Here is a 27969-nt window from a genome sequence, read left to right as displayed (position 1 = left end):
CTTGTAGTGTGGTGGATGTACTGTATGTTAAGTGTGTGTGTGTGTAGTGTGGAGCATGTACTGTATGTGAAGTGTGTGTGTAGTGTGGTGCATGTACTGTATGTGAAGTGTGTGTGTGTGTAGTGTGGAGCATGTACTGTATGTGAAGTGTGTGTGTGTGTGTAGTGTGGAGCATGTACTGTATGTGAAGTGTGTGTGTGTGTGTGTGTGTGTAGTGTGGAGCATGTACTGTATGTGAAGTGTGTGTGTGTGTGTGTGTAGTGTGGTGCATGCACTGTATGTGAATGTGTGTGTGTGTAGTGTGGTGCATGTACTGTATGTGAAGTGTGTGTGTGTAGTGTGGTACATGTACTGTATGTGAAGTGTGTGTGTGTGTAGTGTGGAGCATGTACTGTATGTGAAGTGTGTGTGTGTGTAGTGTGGAGCATGTACTGTATGTGAAGTGTGTGTGTGTGTGTGTGTGTGTGTGTGTAGTGTGGAGCATGTACTGTATGTGAAGTGTGTGTGTGTGTGTGTGTGTAGTGTGGTGCATGCACTGTATGTGAATGTGTGTGTGTGTAGTGTGGTGCATGTACTGTATGTGAAGTGTGTGTGTGTAGTGTGGTGCATGTATTGTATGTGAAGTGTGTGTGTGTAGTGTGGAGCATGTACTGTATGTGAAGTGTGTGTGTGTGTAGTGTGGAGCATGTACTGTATGTGAAGTGTGTGTGTGTGTAGTGTGGAGCATGTACTGTATGTGAAGTGTGTGTGTGTGTAGTGTGGAGCATGTACTGTATGTGAAGTGTGTGTGTGTGTAGTGTGGAGCATGTACTGTATGTGAAGTGTGTGTGTGTAGTGTGGTGCATGTACTGTATGTGAAGTGTGTGTGTGTGTGTGTAGTGTGGTGCATGTACTGTATGTGAAGTGTGTGTGTGTGTGTAGTGTGGAGCATGTACTGTATGTGAAGTGTGTGTAGTGTGGAGCATGTACTGTATGTGAAGTGTGTGTGTGTGTGTAGTGTGGAGCATGTACTGTATGTGAAGTGTGTGTGTGTGTAGTGTGGAGCATGTACTGTATGTGAAGTGTGTGTGTGTAGTGTGGTGCATGTACTGTATGTGAAGTGTGTGTGTGTGTGTGTAGTGTGGTGCATGCACTGTATGTGAAGTGTGTGTGTGTGTGTAGTGTGGTGCATGTACTGTATGTGAAGTGTGTGTGTGTGTGTAGTGTGGTGCATGTACTGTATGTGAAGTGTGTGTGTGTGTGTGTGTAGTGTGGAGCATGTACTGTATGTGAAGTGTGTGTGTGTGTAGTGTGGTGCATGTACTGTATGTGAAGTGTGTGTGTGTAGTGTGGTGCATGTACTGTATGTGAAGTGTGTGTGTGTGTAGTGTGTGTGTGTGTAGTGTGGTGCATGTCATGTGCAGTATGTGTACTGTATGTGAAGTGTGTGTGTGTGTAGTGTGGTGCATGTACTGTATGTGAAGTGTGTGTGTGTGTAGTGTGGTGCATGTCATGTGCAGTATGTGTACTGTATGTGAAGTGTGTGTGTGTGTAGTGTGGTGCATGTACTGTATGTGAAGTGTGTGTGTGTGTAGTGTGGTGCATGTACTGTATGTGAAGTGTGTGTGTGTGTGTAGTGTGGAGCATGTACTCTATGTGAAGTGTGTGTGTGTGAAGTGTGTGTGTAGTGTGGTGCATGTACTGTATGTGAAGTATGTTTGTGTGTGTGTGTAGTATGGTGCATGTACTGTATGTGAAGTATGTTTGTGTGTGTGTGTAGTATGGTGCATGTACTGTATGTGAAGTGTGTGTGTGTAGTGTGGTGCATGTACTGTATGTGAAGTGTGTGTGTGTGTAGTGTGGAGCATGTACTGTATGTGAAGTGTGTGTGTGTGTAGTGTGGTGCATGTACTGTATGTGAAGTGTGTGTGTGTGTGAGTAGTGTGGTGCATGTACTGTATGTGAAGTGTGTGTGTGTGTGTAGTGTCGTGCATGTACTGTATGTGAAGTGTGTGTGTGTGTGTAGTGTGGTGCAGGTACTGTATGTGAAGTGTGTGTGTGTGTAGTGTGGGGCATGTACTGTATGTGAAGTGTGTGTGTGTGTAGTGTGGTGCAGGTACTGTATGTGAAGTGTGTGTGTGTGTAGTGTGGTGCAGGTACTGTATGTGAAGTGTGTGTGTGTGTAGTGTGGGGCATGTACTGTATGTGAAGTGTGTGTGTGTGTAGTGTGGAGCATGTACTGTATGTGAAGTGTGTGTGTGTGTGTAGTGTGGTACATGTACTGTATGTGAAGTGTGTGTGTGTGTGTAGTGTGGTGCATGTACTGTATGTGAAGTGTGTGTGTGTGTGTAGTGTGGTACATGTACTGTATGTGAAGTGTGTGTGTGTGTAGTGTGGAGCATGTACTGTATGTGAAGTGTGTGTGTGTGTAGTGTGGAGCATGTACTGTATGTGAAGTGTGTGTGTGTGTGTAGTGTGGTACATGTACTGTATGTGAAGTGTGTGTGTGTGTAGTGTGGAGCATGTACTGTATGAGAAGTGTGTGTGTGTGTGTAGTGTGGAGCATGTACTGTATGTGAAGTGTGTGTGTGTGTGTAGTGTGGTACATGTACTGTATGTGAAGTGTGTGTGTGTGTAGTGTGGAGCATGTACTGTATGTGAAGTGTGTGTGTGTGTAGTGTGGAGCATGTACTGTATGTGAAGTGTGTGTGTGTGTGTGTAGTGTGGTGCATGTCATGTGCAGTATGTGCTTGTAGTGTGGAGCATGTACTGTATGTGAAGTGTGTGTCATTGGACACATATAAAGATAAGATGATTTGTTTTAAAAAAATTCCAATGTGCATAAATGCATTTTAAGTTTAAATAGAAGCATTTTTGCAATGTACTTCCATTATCAAAAAGGCTTCTAGTAAAAGTTATTACTGTTTCCCCCCGGCATATGTACATATCCTGTGAGGGCTGTGCACCAGTATTCAAAGGTAAGAAAGCTGGCGATGGTGTGCATTGCTTTTATGAAGATGTAATTTGTGTCATAGAAACCATCACTGACTCTGAGAAGATGTAGTGTTTGAATACAGGTGCACAGAATATGTGCGTATGCCGCAGAAAAACAGTAATCACTTATACTAGAATCAGTTTTGCTAATGGAAGTATATTGCAAAAATGTTTCTATTTCACATTGAAATGCATGTTTCAATTTTGACCTTTCTATCCATTTAATGGATTTAAGATCATAGAAACAAACCTACAAACACGAAGGTAAGTCACATTTTAGACCCCTTTAATATCTGGAAAGCAATACTGACCTTGCATGAGAGAGTCTCTGCTGCTGATATTGGGACTCTGAGAGGTCGTGTCACAGGGAGATGCCAGGTCTCCATCGTTCTCTTCCATCCTAATACAGAATATGTCAATGTTAGATTGTATGGCATCATCATACAGAAATATGCAGAAAATGAGCTATCCATTTGCATAGTTGTTATTATATCTCATGAAAAGACCTTGGGGTAGATCTATAGCTTAAAGGGACACTGTGGCCAAAAAACAAAGTGTGGTGTTTAAAATAAATGGGCTTAACAGCATTTTGTGCCACATAGATGTATCGAAAATTTTGTAGCCAAAGATGTTAAAATTGAAAGTGAACTTGTCTGTCTTTTGATTTCCTGTTATGAGCTGTGTAATGAATTGTTCCTGTCCCACACAGCTAACTATTTTCTTATGCTCCTCAACAAACTGTAAAACATGTGCAGAGCCAGTTATTCTGCAGTCAGACATCACTACCTTAAATAGTACTAGCTGTGCAGGAAGAATGATTAGACAACCTACAGCAAAACGCACTGCATATGTCTAGCAGTTTAAAAAAAAAACACCAAACAATCTTAGGTTGCAAAGATGAAAAGGCTTGAATTCACCCTATTTTGATTCATTGCAAGCATGCTCAGTAGAAGGAAACCACTTTAAAAAAATAAATAAAGACATGCTAAGTAGAGATCATGGCCTCGATCCGATATGCAGCGTCGCCCGCAAAAGCCGGCGACGCCAAATTTTGCGCTGGTTTGGTATCACATATACGGCGTAACCTAGAAGTTACGCTTGTATATTTCTGCCTTCGGCCGTAGTTTTTTGGGCCATAGACAGGTATACCAAACCAGCGCAGTTTGGTATCCAATATACAACGTAAGGACTTACATGGCGAAAATGGAGAAATCTTACTCCATTTTCACCTCGCCACAAATTGCAGGCGTAGTAAGCCTTACGCTGTGTATCGGAGCCCTGTAGCTCCCTAAACTACCGTCAAAATAAAACACCTAACGCATGCGCAATGTCTATCAACCTATCTTGCACCGCCGCCACCTACATTACCTATCCCCTAATGTGAGCCCCTTACACTGCCGCCAGCTATATTAAATTATTAACCCCTAATCTAATCCCCCTACTCCGCCGCCAGCTATATTAAATTAATAAATCCCTAATCTAATCCCCCTACCCCGCCGTCAGCTGTATTAAATTATTAACCCCTAATCTAATCCCCCTAACCCGCCGCCAGCTATATTAAATTAATTAACCCCTAATCTAATCCCCCTATACTAAATTAATTAACCCCTAAAATACTAAACTATCCCTACCACTAAACCTAAGTCTAACCCTACAAATAGCCCTGGAAAGGGCTTTTTGCGTGGCATTACCCCAAAGTAAACAGCTCTATTGCCAGCCCTTAAAAAGGGCTTTTTGCGGGGCTTTGCCTCAAAGTAATCAGCTCTTTTACCAGCCCTTAAAAGGGCTTTTGCCGGGGCATTGTCACAAAGTAATCAGCTCTTTTGCCTATAATCTAAATCCCCTATACCTCCGCCACCTATAATAAATGTATTACCCCCTAATCTAATCCCCCTACAACGCCGCCACCTATATTAACCCTAATTATATTAGGGTTAATATAGTTAACATAGTTATTATATTATATATATTAACTATATTAACCCTAATTATATTAGGGTTAATATAGTTATTATATTATATATATATTAAGTATAATAACCCTATCTAACTCTAACACCCCTAACTAAATTCTTATTAAAATAAATCTAATTAATATTAATATTATTAATTAAAATATTCCTATTTAAATCTAAATACTTACCTATAAAATAAACCCTAAGATTGCTACAATATAATTAATAATTACATTGTAGCTATTTTAGGGTTTATATTTATTTTACAGGTAACTTGGTATTTATTTTAACTAGGTACAATAGCTATTAAATAGTTAATAACTATTTAATAGCTACCTAGTTAAAATAATTACCAATTTACCTGTAAAATAAATCTTCACCCCGATGGAGGACCTCTTCTTTGCCGCTTGGATGAAGACATCGCCGGGATGGAAGACTTCTTCTTTGCCACTTGGATGAAGACATCGTCGGATGGAAGACTTCTTCTTTTCCGCTTGGGTGAAGGCGACTCAAGGTAGGGAGATCTTCTGGGGCTTAGTGTTAGGTTTTTTTAAGGGGGGTTTGGGTGGGTTTAGAGTAGGGGTATGTGGGTGGTGGGTTTTAATGTTGGGGGGTGGTATTGTGTTTTTTTTACAAGCAAAAGAGCTGTTTACTTTGGGGCATGCCACGCAAAAGGCCCTTTTAAGGGCTGGTAATGGTAATAGAGCTGTTAACTTTTGTAATTTAGAATAGGGTAGGGAAATTTTTTATTTTGGGGGGCTTTATTATTTTATTAGGGGGCTTAGAATAGGTGTAATTAGCTTAAAATTCTTGTAATCTTTTTTTATTTTTTGTAATTTAGTGTTTGTTTTTTTTGTAATTTAGTTTAGTGTATTTAATTGTATTTTACTTTAGAGATTTGTAGTTTATTTAATTTATTGATAGTGTAGGTGTATTTGTAACTTAGGTTAGGATTTATTTTACAGGTAAATTGGTAATTATTTTAACTAGGTAGCTATTAAATAGTTATTAACTATTTAATAGCTATTGTACCAAGTTAAAATAAATACCAAGTTACCTGTAAAATAAATATAAACCCTAAAATAGCTACAATGTAATTATTAATTATATTGTAGCTATCTTAGGGTTTATTTTATAGGTAAGTTTTTAGATTTAAATAGGAATATTTTAATTAATAATATTAATATTAATTAGATTTATTTTAATAAGAATTTAGTTAGGGGTGTTGGAGTTAGATAGGGTTATTATACTTAATATATATAGAATATAATAACTATATTAACTATATTAACCCTAATATAATTAGGGTTAATATAGTTAATATATATATTAACTATATTAACCCTAATATAATTAGGGTTCATATAGTTAATATAGGTGGCGGCGGTGTAGGGGGATTAGATTAGGGGGTAATACATTTATTATAGGTGGCGGCGGTATAGGGGATTTAGATTATAGGCAAAAGAGCTGATTAATTTGTGACAATGCCCCGCCAAAAGCCCTTTTAAGGGCTGGTAAAAGAGCTGATTGCTTTGGGGCAAAGCCCCGCAAAAAGCACTTTTAAGGGCTGGCAATAGAGCTGTTTACTTTGGGGTAATGCCACGCAAAAAGCCCTTTTCAGGGCTATTTGTAGGGTTAGACTTAGGTTTAGTGGTAGGGATAGTTTAGTATTTTAAGGGTTAATTAATTTAATATAGGTGGCGGCGCTATAGGGGGATTAGATTAGGGGTTAATTAATTTAATATAGGTGGCGGCGGTGGTATAGGGGGATTAGATTAGGGGTTAATAAATGTAATATAGGTGGCGGCGGTGTAGAGGGATTTAGATTAGGGGTTAATTAATTTAATATAGCTGGCGGCGATGTAGGGGGATTAAATTAGGGGTTAATAATTTTAATATAGCTGGCGGCGGGGTAGGGAGATTAGATTAGGGGTTAATAATTTTAATATAGCTGGCGGCGGGGTAGGAGCTCAAATTAGGGGGTAGTTAATGTAGGTGGCGGCGGTGTAGGAGCTCACATTAGGGGGTAGGTAATGTAGGTGGCGGCGGTGTAAGGGGCTCACATTAGGGAGTAGTTAATGTAGGTGGCGGCGGGGTCCGGGAGCGACGGTTTAGGGGTTAACAACTTTATTTGGTGCGGCGGGGTCCGGGAGCGGAGGTTTAGGGGTTAATAAATTTTTTATTATTAGGAGAATGAGGGGGGATAGCGGATAGAGGGGTACACGTGTCGGGCTATGTTTGGGAGGCGTGTTAGACAGTACAGGAGATTTTATAACTTAGTCAGGTTTTGTAGGCGCCGGCAGTTTCTAATGTGCCGTAAGTCACTGGCAACTCCAGAAATTTGTACTTACGCAGATTTCTGGACATCGCTGGTTTATCCGACTTACAGCACTTTAGCATCTGACGGCGCCATATATGTGATAGCTCGAGTTGCGAGCTGAAACTACGGGCGGCGGGGGTTCCCTTGCTTGCGCCGCAAACTATGATCTATATCAGATCGCGCCCCATGAGAGCAGAGGTTAGATATTGGTCTGTATGGTGTTGTAGCATGTGTGTAATTACTTACGTATGTGTGGACGCTAGACTACTCACATACAGCATGTAAAACTACAACCATAACCACATGCTCACACACATTTACACATTTTTAGAATAAAATGCTTGGGGTGGCTGGGAGAGCCTTTGCAGCCTGCAAATAAAAGTTAAATACAGTTTTAAACACAAGAAACAGAATTTATGCTTACCTGATAAATGTATTTCTCTTGTGGTGTATCCAGTCCACGGATTCATCCTTTACTTGTGGGATATTCTCCTTCCCAACAGGAAGTGGCAAAGAGAGCACACAGCAGAGCTGTCCATATAGCTCCCCCTCTAGCTCCACCCCCCAGTCATTCGACCGAAGGTTAGGAAGAAAAAGGAGAAACCATAGGGTGCCGTGGTGACTGTAGTTTAAAAATAAAAACCACCTGTCTTAAAATGACAGGGGGGGCCGTGGACTGGATACACCACAAGAGAAATAAATTTATCAGGTAAGCATAAATTCTGTTTTCTCTTGTAAGGTGTATCCAGTCCACGGATTCATCCTTTACTTGTGGGATACCAATACCAAAGCTTTAGGACACGGATGAAGGGAGGGAACAAGACAGGTACCTTAAACGGAAGGAACCACTGCTTGTAAAACCTTTCTCCCAAAAATAGCCTCCGAAGAAGCAAAAGTATCGAATTTGTAAAATTTGGAAAAAGTATGCAGAGAAGACCAAGTCGCTGCCTTACAAATCTGTTCAACAGAAGCCTCATTTTTAAAAGCCCATGTGGAAGCCACTGCTCTGGTAGAATGAGCAGTAATTGTTTCAGGAGGCTGCTGGCCAGCAGTCTCATAGGCCAAACGGATGATACTTTTCAGCCAAAAGGAAAGAGAGGTAGTGGTCGCCTTCTGACCTCTCCTCTTACCAGAATAGATAACAAACAAAGAAGTTGTTTGTCTGAAATCCTTAGTTGCTTGTAAATAGAACTTTAAAGCACGAACCACATCAAGATTGTGTAACAGACGTTCCTTCTTCGACAAAGGATTAGGACACAGAGAAGGAACAACAATTTCTTGGTTAATATTCTTATTAGATACAACCTTAGGAAGAAAACCGGGTTTGGTACGCAAAACTACCTTATCTGCATGGAACACCAGGTAAGGTGAATCACACTGTAAAGCAGATAACTCTGAAACTCTTCGAGCAGAAGAGATAGTTACCAAAAACAAAACTTTCCAAGATAAAAGCTTAATATCTATGGAATGTAAAGGTTCAAACGGAACCCCTTTCAGAACTGAAAGAACTAAATTCAGACTCCATGGTGGAGCCACAGGTCTATAAACAGGCTTGATTCTGACTAAAGCCTGACTAAACGCTTGAACGTCTGGTACCTCTGCCAGACGTTTGTGTAAAAGAATAGACAAAGCAGATATCTGTCCTTTTAAGGAACTAGCTGATAATCCTTTGTCCAATCCCTCTTGGAGAAAGGACAATATCCTGGGAATCCTAATCTTACTCCATGAGTAACCCTTGGATTCGCACCAAAAAAGATATTTTCGCCAAATCTTATGGTAGATTTTCCTGGTGACAGGCTTTCTAGCCTGAATCAGGGTATCAATAACCGACTCAGAGAAACCACGCTCTGATAGAATTAGGCGTTCAATCTCCAAGCAGTCAGACGCAGAGAAATTAGATTTGGATGTTTGAAAGGACCTTGTATTAGAAGGTCCTGCCTCATTGGTAGTGTCCATGGTGGAACAGATGACATGTCCACTAGGTCTGCATACCAGGTCCTGCGTGGCCACGCAGGCGCTATTAGAATCACCAAAGCCCTCTCCTGCTTGATTCTGGCAACCAGACAAGGGAGGAGAGGAAAAACATAGGCCAGATTGAAGGACCAAGGCGCTGCTATAGCATCTATCAGCACCGCCTGGGGATCCCGGGATCTGGACCCGTAAAGAGGAAGCTTGGTGTTCTGACGGGACGCCATCAGATCCAACTCTGGAGTGCCCCATAACTGAGTCAGCTGGGTAAATACCTCCGGGTGGAGTTCCCACTCCCCGGGTGAAAAGTCTGACGACTTAGAAAATCCGCCTCCCAGTTGTCTACTCCTGGAATGTGAATTGCTGAGAGATGGCAGGAGTGATCCTCCGCCCACCTGATTATTTTGGTTACTTCCGTCATTGCTAGGGAACGCCTTGTTCCCCCTTGATGATTGACGTAAGCTACAGTCGTGATGTTGTCCGACTGAAATCTGATGAATTTGGCCCGCAGCAAGCTGAGGCCTTGCCTGAAGAGCGTTGAATATCGCCCTCAGTTCCAGAATGTTTATCGGGAGAAGAGCTTCTTCCCGAGACCATAAACCCTGAGCTTTCAGGGAGTCCCAGACTGTGCCCCAGCCCAACAGACTGGCGTCGGTCGTTACGATGATCCACTCTGGTCTGCGGAAACACATTCCCTGAGACAGGTGATCCTGAGACCACCACCTGAGAAGAGAATCTCTGGTTCCCTGGTCCAGCTGTATTTGAGGAGACAAATCTGCATAATCCCCATTCCACTGTTTGAGCATGCATAGTTGCAGTGGTCTGAGGTGTATCCGTGCAAAAGGGACTATGTCCATTGCCGCTACCATTAGGCTGATTGTCTCCATGCACTGAGCTACAGATGGCCGAGGAATGGCATGAAGGGCTCGGCAAGTGGTTAAAAGTTTTAACTTTCTGACCTCCGTCAGAAATATTTTAATTTCTACCGAGTCTATTAGAGTTCCTAGAAAGGAAACTCTTGTGAGGGGGGAGAGAGAACTCTTTTTGATGTTCACCTTCCACCCGTGAGACCTCAGAAAGGCCAATACAATTTCTGCGTGAGACTTGGCTCTTTGGAAAGTCGACGCCTGAATTAAGATGTCGCCTAGATAAGGCGCCACTGCTATGCCCCGCGGTCTTAGAACCGCAAGGAGGGACCCTAGCACCTTTGTGAAAATTCTGGGAGCAGTGGCCAACCCGAAAGGAAGAGCCACAAACTTTTAATGCTTGTCCAGAAAGCGAACCTGAGAAACTGGTGATGATCTTTGTGGATAGGAATGTGCAGATACGCATCCTTTAAATCCACGGTGGTCATATATTGACCCTCCTGGATCATTGGTAAGATTGTCCGAATGGTCTCCATCTTGAATGATGGGACTCTGAGGAATTTGTTTAGAATTTTTAGATCCAGGATTGGTCTGAAAGTTCCTTCTTTCTTTGGAACCACAAACAGGTTTGAGTAAAACCCCAGCCCTTGTTCCGCAATTGGAACTGGGTGGATCACTCCCATTGTATGTAGGTCTTCTACACAGCGTAAGAACGCCTCTTTCTTTGTCTGGTCTGAAGACAGACGAGAAATGTGGAACCTTCCCCTTGGAGGGGAGTCCTTGAATTCTAGAAGATATCCCTGAGATACAATCTCTAAGGCATAGGGATCGTGTACATCTCTTGCCCAGGCCTGAGCGAAGAGAGAGAGTCTGCCCCCTACTAGATCCGGTCCCGGATCTGGGGCTACCCCATCATGGTGTCTTGGAGGCAGCTGCAGGCTTCTTGGCCTGTTTACCCTTGTTCCAGCCCTGATAAGGTTTCCAGGCTGCCCTGGGTTGTGAAGTGTTACCCTCTTGCTTTGCAGCAGGGGAGGATGAAGCGAGAGAAAATTATTTTGAAAAAAAACGGTACTGTGCCTTTAAGAAATAAAAAAGGCACACAATCTTGCAAAAACAGTGAAAAAATACAGTATGTACCTAAAGCATTAGTAAGATTGCACCACTAGCAATATAACCCCTTAATTCCCAAACCGGATCGACAGTAGTAAAAAAAAAAACGGTTAAGTGTGGCCCTACCTGCACCCTTAGGACCAGATTTGTGGGGGAAAAAAGCTTCTTATAGGTCCTCAAACTGCAGCAGGACCCTCCATGTGAAACAGCCTGAACTTCTAGTCAAAATAACTGCGCATCTGAGGTGCGAAATTAGGCCCCTCCCATCTCACTCCGGTGCTTGTGAGGCCTAAAGAAACACTCCCAAGTGTTTTAGTAATAGCCATGTGGGTAATAACCCCTGAAAGAAACCCAAAGGAACCTTCAAAGTGTCTCAAAAAACGAAATTTTTCAATAAAAACCGTTTGCCATTAAGTAGTGTCAACCAGCATAAACTAGCCCTGTTATGTAAGCTTGCAATTCCATACTTAGGGGGGTAGTTATCGTCTACTTTTCCTGCCTTCGCCGGCCCAATACGCCCGCCTAAGCTCGCCTCACATCGCCGCGGACCTGCAAAAATTTGCCTAAGTTATCAAAAAAGCTGTCAAAAAGCCACGCACCAAGTACGGGGCGATGAGCAGCGGACTGTGAGAGTTATCACTCATCCGATCTCGCTGCTCTTCGGCTTTTTTACAGCTTTCTTGCTAGCCTGTCACTAAGCACCCACACTAAACTACACTGTTCTACCCCCTATACCGGCGCCCCCGGAGCCCCCCGCAACTAAATAAAGTTAGTAACCCCTAAACCGCCGCTCCTAGACCCCGCCGCAACTCTTATAAATGTATTAACCCCTAAACCGTCGCTCCCGGACCCCGCCGCAACCTACATTATACCTAGTAACCCCTATCCTGCCCCCCCTATACCGTCGCCCTCTATAATAAAGTTATTAACCCCTATCCTGCTGATCCCGCACCTCGCCACAACTAAATAAATAGTTTAACCCCTAAACCGCCGCTCCCTGACCCCGCCGCAACCTATATTAAATTTATTAACCCCTATCCTGCCCCCCCTACACCGTCGCCACTATAATAAATGTATTAACCCCTATCCTGCCCCCCACTACACCGTCGCCACCTATAATACATTTATTAACCCCTATCCTGCCCCCCACTACACCAACGCCACTGTAATAAATTTATTAACCCCTAAACCTAAGTCTAACACTAACCCTAACACCCCCTAACTTAAATATTAATTAAATAAATCTAAATAATATTTCTATTATGAACTAAATTAATCCTATTTAAAACTAAATACTTACCTTTAAAATAAACCCTAATATAGCTACAATATAAATAATAATTCTATTGTAGCTATCTTAGGATTTAATTTTATTTTACAGGCATCTTTCAATTTATTTTAACTAGGTACAATAGCTATTAAATAGTTATTAACTATTTAATAGCTTACCTAGCTAAAATAAAGAGAAATTTACCTGTAAAATAAAAACTAACCTAAGTTACAATTACACCTAACACTACACTATACTTAAATAAATTATTCCTATTTAAAACTAAATACTTACCTGTAGGGGCGGAGCTTGGTGAGCTGCAGAGCAGACGTGCTAACACAGAGCTCGTGAACAAAAAGCCTTTTAAAGTATTAATTACAACGTTAATAAGCGCTAAAATACCAACAATACCAATAGAGAAGTATCTGAGAGCCCATAGATAGCTTTCTTGAGAGGTATTTTTATTGCAAGAGAGGATCCGGAGCCAGGCCGATCTGAAGTACCGGAGGAGGTGACAGGAAAGTCCGGGGCTTCGGCCTATACCGGCATCTGAGACAACATAAGAACGGATCGTCTAAAAGAACAGTGGCATATCAATCCGGTTGTAACCGGAACGAGAGAGAAGACTCTACTCAAGTAATCGAATCACAGAGAGAGGGTAAGACATTTTACTCCTTCACACACCCGATAATACTTATCTCAGACAGCGGCCTGCACGTTACAGCACAGGGCATTGCGATGCACTTTGGCTAACAGAAAGATATTGCATTAAGGACATTATTGGGAAAGAACGATTTATGCAGGCATCAGCTTCCATATAAGAGCTCTCACAATTAGCGCTGACAGCTTGGAAATATTCAAGAGTGTAAAGGGGTCTGCAGTGAGGAAGACCTAGCAGGCGGGAAAAGTCGCCATTTTTTGTAACAAGACCTAATGTGAGTGCAACCTTCTTTATATATGGACAGTCTCCTTACAAGGCTCCCTATCTCCAAACTCTATACCTGGGCTGTGAAACTCTGTAGCAGCGGCTTGGGAATATTTATAGAGAATTTGCAGGAGCCTTTAAGTCATCTGACAAGAGAGACCACTTAACACATCTATCTCACCTCCTTAAAAGCACAATGTGATAAAGACTGCAATCTTAACATCTATTTTGCCTGACATTGGATTCACATGTACCCTGTAAATAGAGGGTTCCTATCAACATGAGCGTGTAACCCTAAAAAGTCCCTATAAATCCAAAGAGTAAACAAGCGCAAGACATACTGAACACCTAGGTTCCCCACAACCGAAAACCCCAAACAAGAGATACCCTCTATCAAACTTCTCAAAATGAAGAATAAATCACAAACAGTAAAGGAATGCCTATCGAGATCCCAATCTAAACAAAAAGGTATAGATAAAGGTAATTCCCCTGTGGCACCTAGCTCACCAACACAGAGCACTGAGAAACCTGGGGAACCCAGAACAGAGGAAACCAACAAAGAGCTTCTATCAAAAATTAAGTCTTTGTTTCAAGAAGAATTTAAAATGGCTCTAGCTGAGATCAAACAAGACCTCAGAGAGATAGGTGGGAGAACTGCTGATTTGGAAGAAAAACTGGACAGTGTGACCGAAGAAATCCCCATCCTCAGAAACTCGATACAAGATAACTCTGCATATGTCCGTAGACTCGAAGAGCAGATAGAAGATCTGGAAAACAGATCACGCAGATCTAACCTAAGAATCCGAAATCTTCCAGAGTCTTATAGTAATCTAGAGGAAACAGTTACTGAGCTATTTGTACAATTAGTTCCAGATATAGAACCAACCATGCTGCTGATGGACAGGGTCCATAGGGCTCTCACAAGGCCACAACAAAATAACAACAGGGATGTCATCTTAAAACTACATTACTATCACGTTAAAGAACGGATTTTGAAAGCTGCAAGAGACAAAAGATGTATAGAATTTGAAGGACATAATATCCAAATCTACACGGATCTTGCTCCAATTACACTCAGGAAAAGAAGGGATTTGAAACCCATCACTGCCGCTCTCACAAAGGAACATTTAAAATACAGATGGAACTTTCCCTTTAAATTAAGCTTCACACACCAGAATGGGAATTACAGCTGTACCACCCTAGAGGAAGGAAAGGCTCTATTAGACCGACTACAAATTCAAAATGACATCACTATTACTCCCACAAGTTCAGTTCCTCCTAGAAAAGCTTTTCAAAAAGAGTGGACACCAGTCGGGAGGAATGGAAAAGCAAAGAAACAGAAGATTACCCCTAACAAGGATCTAGAGGAAGAAGATTCCGACGAAGCTACTGACTCACCAACATGAGACCAATGCTAATATAAGAAGCTGTGAGTCTCTCAGGACTAAATCTCAAGATGTAAGGTCTATCCCATTGAATTGGGACAAGGCCTACATGGTAATGTTTTTCTGTGTCAGACTCATTGTTACTGGGTTTTGTGTTCAAGTTGTTTTATTAACCAGTTCTAGGTTATAATGTTCATAAGTTAAGTCCCTGAGGCATAACTCGCTAAGGTGAGGTAAAGCCCCCTTTCCAGCTCCCCACTTCCCACAGCTAAGTCCTGCCCCTACGAGGCTCCTACGCTAAAATTTTAGATAAGAGTCATTACTGGCCCCTCTCACCCCTAATTACCAATCTACCTCAAAAGGGACCTCAGGGATTTATACCCTCTAACCCTCACTAAAACATTGGATTTTACTGTTCAATGTCATCTGTTACACAAATAATATATACTCTTAGGATATGTTCAATACCCCCCCTTACCCAGACCCCCCCTTTTTGTCTCCCCCCTCCTCCCCCTCCCTTTCCCACGCTCATGTTAAGCACCTGATCAGGTAGAATGAGATGTAACACTTATATGATAAGTCATGCATAAGTCTTTATCTCTAACATTTATTTATATTTTATTTATGTTTCAATTTTGGTCACTAGTCCTATGGTCATTTCTTTATGGTGAGTTGGTTCAGAAAGTTGTTGATTTTGTGAAGCCTGAAGAAACAATGTATGTTGTGCTAAACCTCTTTTCTCTCATTCATGAAGGCGTGATTACAACTCCTCTACTGAGGCCGAGCTCGGCCTGGTCCATGAAACCCCTCCTCCAATTCAGAGAGACCACGATCCTCCTCTCACAGACTCACAGGTACTTTTCTAAAGCAGTCCTCCCCGACACTACAACATGCCCATAAAAATAATATCACATAACGTCAGAGGGCTAAATTCTGACATCAAAAGGAAAAAAGCAATCATGGAATATAAGGCACTGGGGGCTAAGATAATAATGTTGCAGGAAACACATTTCACATCAGCTTATACGCCCACTTACTGGGATAAGGCATACCCCACGCAATTTCATGCTATAGGCCCAAAAAAAAAATGCGGAGTTTCCATTTTAATTCACTCATCCCTAAATTTCCAAGAAGAATCGGTAATAAGAGACAAAGAAGGGAGATATCTAATAATACAAGGCTCGATACAAAACACCCCACTCCTATTAGTTAACGTATATGCCCCCAATGAATCACAGGCTAACTTTATCTCTAAACTAAGCAAGCACCTTACCCTATGGAAAAGATATAAAACTATAGTAGGTGGTGATTTCAATATCACTATGAATGACAAAATCGACAGATCCTCACAAGCACACACATCTCACAACACACCTACAAAACCGAGCAGAATCTTATTAGACTTTACATTAGACCACAACTTAATAGATTGCTGGCGAGCCCGGAATAGGGATGCTAGAGACTACACATACTATTCCCCTATGCACTCTTCACAGTCCAGAATAGACTATATCTTAGTAAGTCAAATTTTAGTACCACTGCTTAATGACGCGTCAATCACAAACTGCTCCTGGTCCGACCACTCCATAATGGAAATCACTCTAGCAGGATTGATTAATCCACATAGGACTAAATCTTGGACCCTAAATGCATCTCTGCTCAGGGAAGGGCCGGAACTAGAAAAGTTAAAACAGCAAATAGTTGAATTTATTACCATTAACAATAACTCCACACAAAACCCTACCCTTGAATGGGGAGCATTGAAGGCTTACACACGAGGCTTACTCATGGCCGAAACCAGAAGACAAAATAAGTTCAGAGAAACTAAAACACTAGAATTAAAAGCAGAAACTAACAGGCTGAGATCACAACTCGGGCTTAATCCCTCCCGATCTTTAGTCAATCAGCTTAAAGCCAAAAATGCAGAGCTAGACTTACTTCTAACCAAAGAGGCAGCTAGATCAATAAAAATAGTAGACACCCAATATTACATCTACGGCAATAAGCCAGACCGAATGCTAGCTAACAAACTGAAAGATATAGTGAAAACCACGACAGTCCCACAGATACAAGCCCCAAATAACAAGACCACCAATGACCCTCAAGACATAGCGAACTTATTCGCAGACTACTATGGTAAACTATATAACTTAACAACAACACATACAGAGAGAAACAGAGCCCTTGATCTATTGTCTTTTCTTGGGGATAGCACTCTACCAACCATCACCACAGACGAACTTGACTCCCTAAATAAACCCATAACCCCAGAAGAGATAATACTCAATATAAAGAACCTCAAACGATCCAAAGCCCCAGGACCCGATGGCTTTCCTGCCATATTCTACAAAATATTACACCCTATCTTAGTACCCCAACTAGTCAAAGTTTTTAATGCTATGATGCAAGGTAAGGACATCCCCAGAGAAATGTTGATGGCTCGAATCACAGTGATCCCAAAACCGGGTAAAAACAAGCAACATTGCCAAAACTACAGGCCCATCTCTCTTATCAATCAGGACATTAAACTATTTACCAAAATTTTAGCAAACCGATTCAACCCACTTCTTACTAAATTAATCCACCCAGACCAAGTAGGTTTTATCACGCAAAGAGAAGCCCCAGATAACACGAGGAAGATTATCAATTTGATTAATATAGCCACGATTGAAAGAATGCCTTCTCTGTTCCTCTCGTTGGATGCAGAGAAGGCATTCGATAGAATTAACTGGGACTATATGTTTGCGGTTCTAGAAAAAGTAGGCATCACAGGTCCCTTCTATGATGCCATCAAAACATTATACTCACACCCAACAGCTTATGTCAAATTGTCAGGCTACCAATCGAACCCCATACATGTTAATAATGGAACCAGACAAGGCTGCCCACTGTCCCCGCTTTTATTCGCCTTAAGCATAGAACCATTAGCTATCAAGATAAGGGAAAACCAGGATATTTCTGGTATACAGGTAGGCCAAACAGAACATAAGATCTCCCTATTTGCTGACGACATAATCCTGACATTGACTAAACCCTTACTCTCCCTCCCTCCAGTTTATAAACTAATACAACAATTTGGATCCCTTTCGGGATATAAAATAAATGACGAGAAATGCGAAGCCCTTGGAGTCAGTATCCCAAGCCACACTAAAAAACTAATGGAACTTAACTTCTCATTTAAATGGCCAAAGAAATCCATTAAATACTTAGGAATCAACTTATCTAATAACATACACTCTCTATACCAGCTAAACTACCTTCCTATGTTTAAAAACATTAGAGCTTTAATTACAAAATGGATGAAACTCAAAATCTCATTCTATGGAAGAATTATCTCGACTAAGATGTCCTTATTACCTAAGTTACTCTACTTATTCCGCTCCCTACCCATATCTCTCCCCTTATCAGACCTGCAAAAACTCCAGAAGGACATCTTAAAATTTGTGTGGCAAGGTAAAAGAGCGAGAATCAATAAGAAACTTATGTGTACTGCTAAGGGAGATGGGGGGATAGGTCTCCCAAATCTAATATCGTATTATTATTCAGCCCGCACTGCCCAAACCCTACACTGGTTCAATGTCAACAATAATTCACAATGGGTTGATATTTAATCAAGTATTATGAATACCATCCCATTATCTAACCTCTTATGGACACCTGACACCACATCTACCACCAAAAGATGCGAATATATCACAATCCAACACACCCTACACATTTGGAAAACATTAAACTCTAAATTCCCCTTACTCAATAGGAGATCTATGATCACCCCTTTGATAACTAATAATACCTCTTTTGATAAAACCACTCAACAAAAATGGCGTAATAGAGGACTCTATAGAATTGCAGATATATATAAAGAAGGTAGGATGATTACATATGAACAATATCAGGCTCTAGATCACGAAGACAAGAATATTTGGTATCACTACCTACAATTAAAATCTAGAGCACAGCAAGTCTTAGGGGGGGAGAGGGTCCCAACAAACACCACACTAGAGAGGCTCTGCCTAACGGATCATCAAATCAGAGGGGGCATATCCACCTTGTACACTCTATTCAGCAGCGAACCTCAAGACAGTAAACCACCTATAATGCTAAAATGGGAAAATGACACAGGGAAAACCTGGTCAGTTAAGACGTGGAGAGAGACCTTAGCTAATGGCTTATCTTTCTCGCAAAACGCGACCCTAAGGGAAAATTTCCTTAAGGTAGCTTTCAGATGGTACCTATTCCCAACTAGATCAGGAAATGGAGGAGACCCATCATCCAACCTCTGTTACAGAGGCTGTGGCGAACTTGGGACATACCCACATATGTGGTGGGAATGCAGAAGCGTTAGAGAAACCTGGAACCATACATCTGCTCTCCTGAGCGATATCTTCCAAAAACCAATCATCTTGACTATGGAACAGGCTTTACTCCACTTTCCGATCCCTGGCATATCTAAGTATAATAATAAGTTAGCTAGGTGGATATGTACAATTGTTAGACTAGGCATAGCCCAATTTTGGAAAGAAACTCCCCCTAGTTTTGAAAAGATAAAACAAAAGATGATATTCCATTTCGATATGGCGAGCTCCACAGCAGAATATCTAGATGATAAAAAACCATTCCTTCAACAATGGGAACCCTTTATACATTACTATGAAGCCATGAGGAGAGGAGGAGGGGCGGAAGTGGACCGGGCTGAGCAAAGCATTTCAGAAACAACACCATTAACCCCCTCGGGGGTGTAGAGACATCTTTAGAATCTGTTAACTATATACATGGGAATGTAGAGCTTTTTCAATGTATCGAATGACCTTTAAATGCTGAGATTTGTGACCAATGTTTATTGTTTATTGTATATATGAAAATTTTTGAATAAAATATTTTCAACATAAATACTTACCTGTAAAATAAGCCCTAAGATAGCCACAATGTAATTAATAATTACATTGTAGCTATTTTAGGATTTATATTTATTTTACAGGTAACTTTGTATTTATTTTAGCTAGTTAGAATAGTTATTAAATAGTTATTAACTATTTAATAACTACCTAGCTAAAAGAAATACAAAATTACCTGTAAAATAAATCTAAATAAATAAACCTAAGTTACAATTAAACATAACACTACACTATCATTAAATTAATTAAATAAATTAACTACAAATAACTACAATTAAATACAATTACATAAACTAACTAAAGTACAAAAAATAAAAAAAATAAGTTACAAACATTTTAAAAATATTACAACAATTTTAAGCTACTTACACCTAATCTAAGCCCCCTAATAAAATAACAAACCCCCCCAAAATAAAAAAATGCCCTACCCTATTCTAAATTAAAAAAGTTCAAAGCTCTTTTACCTTACCAGCCCTTAAAAGGGCCTTTTGTGGGGCATGCCCCAAAGAATTCAGCTCTTTTGCCTGTAAAAGAAAAATACAACCCCACCCAACATTAAAACCCACCACCCACATACCCCTAATCTAACCCAAACCCCCCTTAAAATAAACTAACACTAATCCCCTGAAGATCATCCTACCTTGAGTCTTCTTCACTCAGCCGAGCAGCGATGGAACCGAAGAGGAGATCCGGAGCGGCAGAAGTTATCCTCCAAGGGGCGCTGAAGAAATCTTCCATCCGATGAAGTGATCCTCCAGTCGGCACTGAAGAAGTCTTCCATCCGGGCGATGTCATCTTCCAAGAGGCGCTGAAGAAGTCTTCTATCCGGGCGATGTCATCTTCCAAGCGGGGTCTTCAATCTTCATCCCGCCGACGCGGAACATCCTTCTTTACCGACGGACTACCGACGAATGAAGGCTCCTTTAAGGGACGTCATCCAAGATGGCGTCCCTTCAATTCCGATTGGCTGATAGGATTCTATCAGCCAATCGGAATTAAGGTAGGAAAAATCTGATTGGCTGATTGAATCAGCCAATCAGATTCAAGTTCAATCCGATTGGCTGATCCAATCAGCCAATCAGATTGAGCTCGCATTCTATTGGCTGTTCCGATCAGCCAATAGAATGCGAGCTCAATCTGATTGGTTGATTGGATCAGCCAATCGGATTGAACTTGAATCTGATTGGCTGATTCAATCTGCAAATAGCAGAGATGCAACATATCAAGATCAGCAGTTAGTGGTTTATAGCTAGGCTTAAAGTATACCCATAAAGAAATATATCAAGTTATATGACCTTAATATAAAGGATGAATTGCAGATTAAATAAGCATTATTAGAAGCTTTAAAAGGAAACCATCAGATTACACATTCCTAGAACAAACATCATTTAGCAACAAATACAGATATACATTCATATACAGTAAAGTGATGATATAGACAGGAGGCATCCTTCAAGACTTATAGAATTTCCTAGTGAAACGTGAGCCCCATACACTACCCCAAGTACAGAGTGGTTTCACTATTCCCACATCACATGGCCCAGTTGTCTCCCTGCACACTTCCTCTTATGCAGAGCTCAAGGGGTAGATATAAAAGCATAAGTAGTGAGGGGTTGCAGACTGAGAGTAGAGCTTGTCATGGTCTCTGCCAGCATCCTTAGACTCCTCCTTAGTCACACAGACGCCAGCAACTGTCTGACACATCTGGCTAAACATGTTTTTTAGCTATATACAAATACACATTGTGCTAAATATAAGAAGAGCTGCAGGTGCTGTGCAGTGACGACAGTGGCTGATGAATTTAGCAGTAGTGTACATCCTTAGGTTTCATGCAGACAGGGCCTGTATTCTCTATATACACAGTGCCTGCATTATGCTAGCTGTCAGTCTTACACAGACAACGAGCGCCAGTACCTCTCCCTCCAGCAACTTCTAACACAAAGTAGTTATTATTTAAAAAGAGATAATGTAGCAGGTAACATAACAAAATGCATGCTCTGTAGGGGGATCCCAGTCAGCTTGACCCCTCTGCATTCATTGCCTGCTCAGGCTATCCTGGAGGACAAGACACCCAGTCAAAATTTTTCAGAAGAGGCAAGTGATGGCGTACACCCCAAAAAAGGGAAAAATCCCTAAGGCACAGGTAAAATTAGTCAGGCAAAAAGTCCCATTTGCACCAGTCCTTAAAGGGACACTAAAACCATTTTTTTTCTTTTATGATTCAGGCATAGAATACAATTTTAAACAACATTCCAATTTACTTCTATTATCTAATTCGCTTCATTCTTTAGATATCCTTTGTTGAAGAAATAGCAATGCACATGGGTGAGCCAATCACACAAGGCATCTATGTGCAGAAACCAATCAGCAGCTACTGAGCCTATCTAGATATGCTTTCCAGCAAAGTATATCAAGAGAATGAAGCAAATTAGATAATAGAATCAAATTAGAAAGTTGCTTGAAATTGTATGTTCTTTCTAAATCATGAAAGAAAAAAAATTGGGTTTCATTTCCCTTTAAGTAATAAAAATCATATATATAATAAACAAAAAAGAATAAGAAAAAGTATGTATATATAGCACTCTTGCCTGAAACGAATTTAGAAAAAATGGTAGCTGAATGAACTTCTGCTAATTTCACTGATGACTCAATAAAAAGGAAATTTATGCTTACCTGATAAATGTATTTCTTTTACGATATGGCGAGTCCACGGATTTCATCCTTACTTATGGGATTACGCCTCCTGGTCAGCAGGAGGAGGCAAAGAGCACCACAGCAGAGCTGTATTTATAGCTCCTCCCTTCCCTCCCACTCCAGTCATTCGACCGAAGTTAGGAAGAGAAAGGAAAAGCCAAAGGTGCAGAGGTGACTGAAGTTTAACAAAAATATGTAAATACCTGTCTTAGAAATGACAGGGTGGGCCGTGGACTCGTCATATCGTAAAAGAAATAAATTTATCAGGTAAGCATAAATTTCCTTTTCTTTTACAAGATATGACGAGTCCACGGATTTCATCCTTACTTATGGGATACAATACCAAATATATAGGACACGGATGAAAGGGAGGAACAAGACAGGAACCTAAACAGAAGGCACCACTGCTTGAAGAACCTTTCTCCCAAAACCAACCTCAGATGAAGCAAAAGTATCAAATTTGGAAAATTTGGAAAAAGTGTGAAGAGACGACCAAGTTGAAGCCTTGAAAATCTGTTCAACAGAAGCATCGTTTTTAAATGCCCAAGAAGAAGCCACAGCCCTAGTGGAATGAGCCGTAATGATACTCTTCAGCCAAACAGAAAGAGAGGTAGCAGTAGCTTTCTGGCCCCTACGTTTTCCAGAAAAAACAATAAATAATGAAGAAATTCTTTATTTGCCTGCAAGTAAAACTTCAGGGCACGGACCACGTCCAAGTTATGCAACAGACGCTCCTTCTTAGAAGAAGGATTAGGACACAATGAAGGAACAACAATTTCCTGATTAATATTCTTATTAGAAACAACCTTAGGAAGGAACCTAGGTTTGGTACGTAAAACCACCTTATCAGATGGAAAATAAGATAAGGCGAGTCACATTGTAACGCTGAAAGCTCAGAAACTCTACGAGCAGAAGAAATAGCAACCAAAAATAAAACCTTCGAAGATAACAACTTTATATCTATGGAATGCATGGGTTCAAATGGAACCCCTTGAAGAACATTAAGAACTAAATTCAAACTCCAGGGCGGAGCCATTGGTCTTAACACAGGCTTGATTCTAGTCAGAGCCTGACAAAAAGACTGAACGTCTGGAACATCTGCCAAACGCTTGTATAGTAAAATCAACAAAGCAGAGATGTGTCCCTTTAAGGAACTTGCTGACAACCCTTTCTCCAATCCTTCCTGGAGAAAAGATAAAATCCTGGGAATCCTAACTCTACTCTATGAGTAGCCCTTGGATTCGCACCAATAAAGATATTTGCGCCATATCTTATGGTAGATCTTTCTAGTGACAGGCTTACGTGCCTGAATCAAAGTATCAATGACCGAATCAGAGAACCCCCGCTTAGATAAAATCAAGCGTTCAATCTCCAAGCAGTCAGTTGCAGAGAAACCAGATTCGGATGATGGAAGGGTCCTTGAATGAGAAGGTCCTGCCCCAATGGGAGCTTCCACGGCAGCAGAGAAGACATGTCCACCAGATCGGCATACCAAGTCCTGCGAGGCCAAGCAGGAGCGATTAGAATTACCGAAGCCCTCTCCTGTTTGATCCGTGCAATCACTCTGGGAATAAGAGCAAACGGTGGAAACACATAAGCTAGGTTGAACGACCAAGGCACTGCCAAGGCATCTATCAGTTCGACCTAGATCCAATTCCGGTCTGCCCCATCTGAGAATCAGAGTGGCAGAAGACCTCCGGATGGAGTTCTCACTCCCCCGGATGAAACGTCTGTCTGCTTAAAAAGTCCGCTTCCCAGTTGTCCACACCTGGGATGTAGATTGCTGACAGATAACAAGAGTGAGCTTCCTCTCACCGAATTATCTTGGATACTTCTATCATCGCTAAGGAACTCCTTGTTCATCCCTGATGATTGAAGTAAGCCACAGTCGTGATGTTGTCCGACTGAAAACGGATGAATCTGGCCGAAGCCAACTGAGGCCAAGCCTGAAGTGCATTGAATATTGCTCTCAATTCCAGAATATTGATTGGAAGTAGAGACTCCGACCGAGTCCACACCCCCTGAGTCTTCAGGGAATTCCAGACCGCACCCCAGCCTAGTAGACTGGCGTCCGTTGTCACTATCACCCAAGAGGGTCTGCGGAAGCACATCCCTTGGGACAGATGATCCGGCGACAACCACCAAAGAAGCGAGTCTCTTGTCTCCTGATCCAGATTTATCTGAGGAGACAAATTTGCATAATCTCCATTCCACTGCCTGAGCATGCACAGTTGTAGTGGTCTGAGATGAAAGCGAGCAAACGGAATGATGTCCATTGCCGCTACCATCAATCCAATCACCTCCATACACTGAGCCACTGATGGTCGAGGATTGGACTGAAGGGCTGGGCATGTATTCAGAATCTTTAACTTTCTGACTTCCGTCAAGAAAATTTTCATGGATATAGAATCTATTAGAGTTCCAAGAAAGGTACAATACAGGCCGTTGGTTGTAAAAGAAAACCCTGATGAATAAATAGCTTTTTCAGAAGACCCTCCAATTTTTTATCCATAGGATCTTTGAAAGCACAACTGTCCTCAATAGGAATAGTTGTACGCTTAGCCAGGGTAGATATAGCTCCCTCCACCTTAGGGACTGTTTGCCAAGAATCCCGAACAGTGTCAGCTATGGGATACATTTTCTTAAAATTAGGGGAAAGTGAGAACAGGATACCTGGTCTTTCCCATTCCCGCGTAATAATTTCTGAGATTCTTCTTAGGAACCGGAAAAACATCAGAGTAAGCAGGAACCTCTAAGTATTTGTCCATCTTACACAATTTCTCTGGTGGCACCACAATAGAGTCACAGTCATCCAGAGTCGCTAAAACCTCCCGAAGTAACAGGCGGAGGTGTTCAAGCTTAAATCAGAAGGACATGACGTCCGAGTCTGTCTGAGGTAACACACTTCCCGAGTCGGAAAGTTCCCCCTCAGACAGAAGTTCCCTACCCCCCAAATCAGATCCCTGAGAGGGTACATTGGAAATAGCCATCAAAGCATCAGAAGTCGCAAGAATCAGAGTGGCTTCTGTCCTGCTGCGCTTGCCCTGTAACACTGGCAACTTAGATAACACCTCTGTAAGGGTAGATGACCTAACTGCAGCCATATCCTGCAGAGTAAATGAAGTGGACGCAGTTGAGGAACACGGCGCCGCTTAAGTGGGCGTTAAAGGTTGTGACGCTTGGGGAGAAAGTAGCGGCATACCCTGATTCTCATCAGTCTGAAAAGCATCCTTAGACATATTTGCATTAAATAAAATCTGTTCTTTACATTGTAAGGCCCTTTCAGTACATGAGGGACAAAAAGTAAGAGGGGGTTCCACATTGGCATCTAAACACATAGAACAGGTACTTTCCGGAAGTTCAGACATGTTAAACAGACTAGCAATAGCAATAAAAAGTCCTCCTTTACTTGATATATGTAACCTTGCAAGTCAAATCTTATAGCCAAATATTTGAAATAAAAATGCCTACTGCGCCTTTAAAAAATAAAAGCGCAAAAATTTTTCTGCTTGCAGTCTAATAACTTTTGCAGCGATAAACAAAGTGTCCTTATATGCACAAAATAACTTAACAAATACTGCTCCGTTTGTTCAGTTATACTATTTACAAAATTTTTATCACACTCCATACACTGCGCCTCACCACAGCCCTGCTGAGGCGCCTACCTGCCCCCAGACAACACTGATCTTTCGTGAGCAGCGCTCCCAAGTCTCTTTGCACCTCTATGTGCACTCACTCCCATAGCCAGTTATCATCAATAAAAATAACGAAAGCCCTTAGGAATAAACCGCATCTCCCAGCGTCAGCCCACACACAGCATAAGTATAAGTGAACACCCTGGTTACTGCACAAACACACTGATAAACAATAAAATAAAAAGGAATTCCAGGTAAACAATTTCCTTTTTGCATACCGCTTACCCCACCCCAGTACAGGGAATAATGTCAGCCTGTTCTGATGTATCTAGTCTCCCCAGAATCAAATGACTGAACATACCTCAATGCTGATTGTAGCATGACACGGTTCTCCACATTGAAGATGTTTCTTTACACTACCTTCAACCGCTCTGTGGGAACCAGCAGGATCTTAGAGAATGTTTTGCTAAGATCATCAATAATCAGGGCAGAAACTAAATGTCTCCACTCCTCTTGGGAAGTGACTGACTGACGATTTCTCCCTGAGAAAAATAGTACTCACTGGCACCATTTTTTTTTTTAAATATTTTTTTATTGAGGTTGTTATATAGTACAGAAATTAGATATACATGTTATAGAAACATTAAAACAAAGTACATGAACATTATGTGCAGTAATACAATTGCCTGTTGCCCTGTAAAACAATGGATAAAGCAAGTATTATAATAACAAACAAGCAGAACTGAAACCTCTTTTTAGATAATATGAAGCCCTTGTATGCTACATTGGGTCACTCATGGACCACAGTACATTTTGTTTATCTTTAGAGGGAATATAATATGATGAACAATCTTACTACACTAGGAAAGGAATGAGTGAGGCTGACCAATTTTGCTAGGCCAAGTGGGGAAAATAAGGTCAGCGCTATGAAAAACTTTAAGAATTGCTATAAAAAGAATGGTAAGGGTTGCGGTATAGACAAGAGAAACCGCATATTTAGCTCTCCTAGGCAAGGAGATACATTATGGACTGGGGGGGGGGGAGGTGGTTATGTAAATGCGGTAGGCAACATATATTAAATAAACATGTTTTAACCTTACATAGGGATATGACCTTATAGGACGGTTCATGGGCATGTGAGTCGTTAAGGGAAAGGTAGAAAAGAGCTGATTACTTATTAGATCAAAAGTTTGCCAGGTACAGCGAAACCATAAATTCTATACTCTCAGATTGCTGACAACACAGAGCCATCCTATGTTGGAAATGTTACATATAATTTGAAGTGAAGTTTTGCTTCGCCATATTACGATAGCCACCACATCCGGTGTGAGAGTTTTGCATACTATATCACACAGCAACAACACAAAATAGCAATAAAATGTAACCCTAAGAACTGGTAAAACAAAAATAAGACAATTGAGGTTGATTTTATAGCCACACAATAAGTGTAGGTTATTATAGGGGTTAGAAATGTAAATAGAAATTAGCTATACTTTAAATTAAAGGAAAGAAATTTAAAGAGGCTAGGATTATATATGCACAAAAAAAAATTCTCTAAGCTCTTAATGAGATAAATAGAATAACAAATTAAACGTTTGCAGCAACCTTCAACAAGGATATATATAGGGACACATAAAACATCCAACATAGAAAATAGCTGGACCTACGAGGTTAGTTTGTATAAGACATTATTATATTATGAGATCCTGCCCCAGGGCACGGGCCCTATGCCCATCGGCAGGTAAATCAGTTATATTAAGAGCTATATAGATCCAGAAAGTAGACTGTTCCATGTCCCTAGCTTATTTATTTAAATGTTCTTATATTGGGGTTATCTATGTTTGCAGGATAGCATACGTAGCTGCTGATCTGGAAGAGCTATATAATGTGACAGAAAATGACAAGCTAGCAACATATTGTGAGCACTTAAAGATTTACATAAATATATATATATATATATATATATATATATA

At 41.0% G+C, this 27969-nt stretch overlaps 1 protein-coding gene across 3 annotated transcripts in view; it reads right to left on the bottom strand.

Annotated features, from left to right (window-relative positions):
• SH2B3 (SH2B adaptor protein 3) overlaps window positions 1-27969 on the bottom strand; it is a 604759-nt gene that overhangs the window by 49353 nt on the left and 527437 nt on the right. For all 3 annotated transcript variants that reach the window (XM_053701713.1, XM_053701712.1, XM_053701714.1), the window contains one exon: window positions 3285-3373. In XM_053701713.1, coding sequence (XP_053557688.1) covers window positions 3285-3373 — 89 coding nt within the window. The remainder of the gene's footprint in view (window positions 1-3284; window positions 3374-27969) is intronic.

The sequence above is a fragment of the Bombina bombina genome, chromosome 2 (assembly GCF_027579735.1).
Source record: "Bombina bombina isolate aBomBom1 chromosome 2, aBomBom1.pri, whole genome shotgun sequence".
Lineage (NCBI taxonomy): Eukaryota > Metazoa > Chordata > Amphibia > Anura > Bombinatoridae > Bombina > Bombina bombina.
The sequence above is the reverse complement of the archived record's forward strand: the minus strand, read 5'-3'. Positions and strand labels throughout refer to the sequence as shown.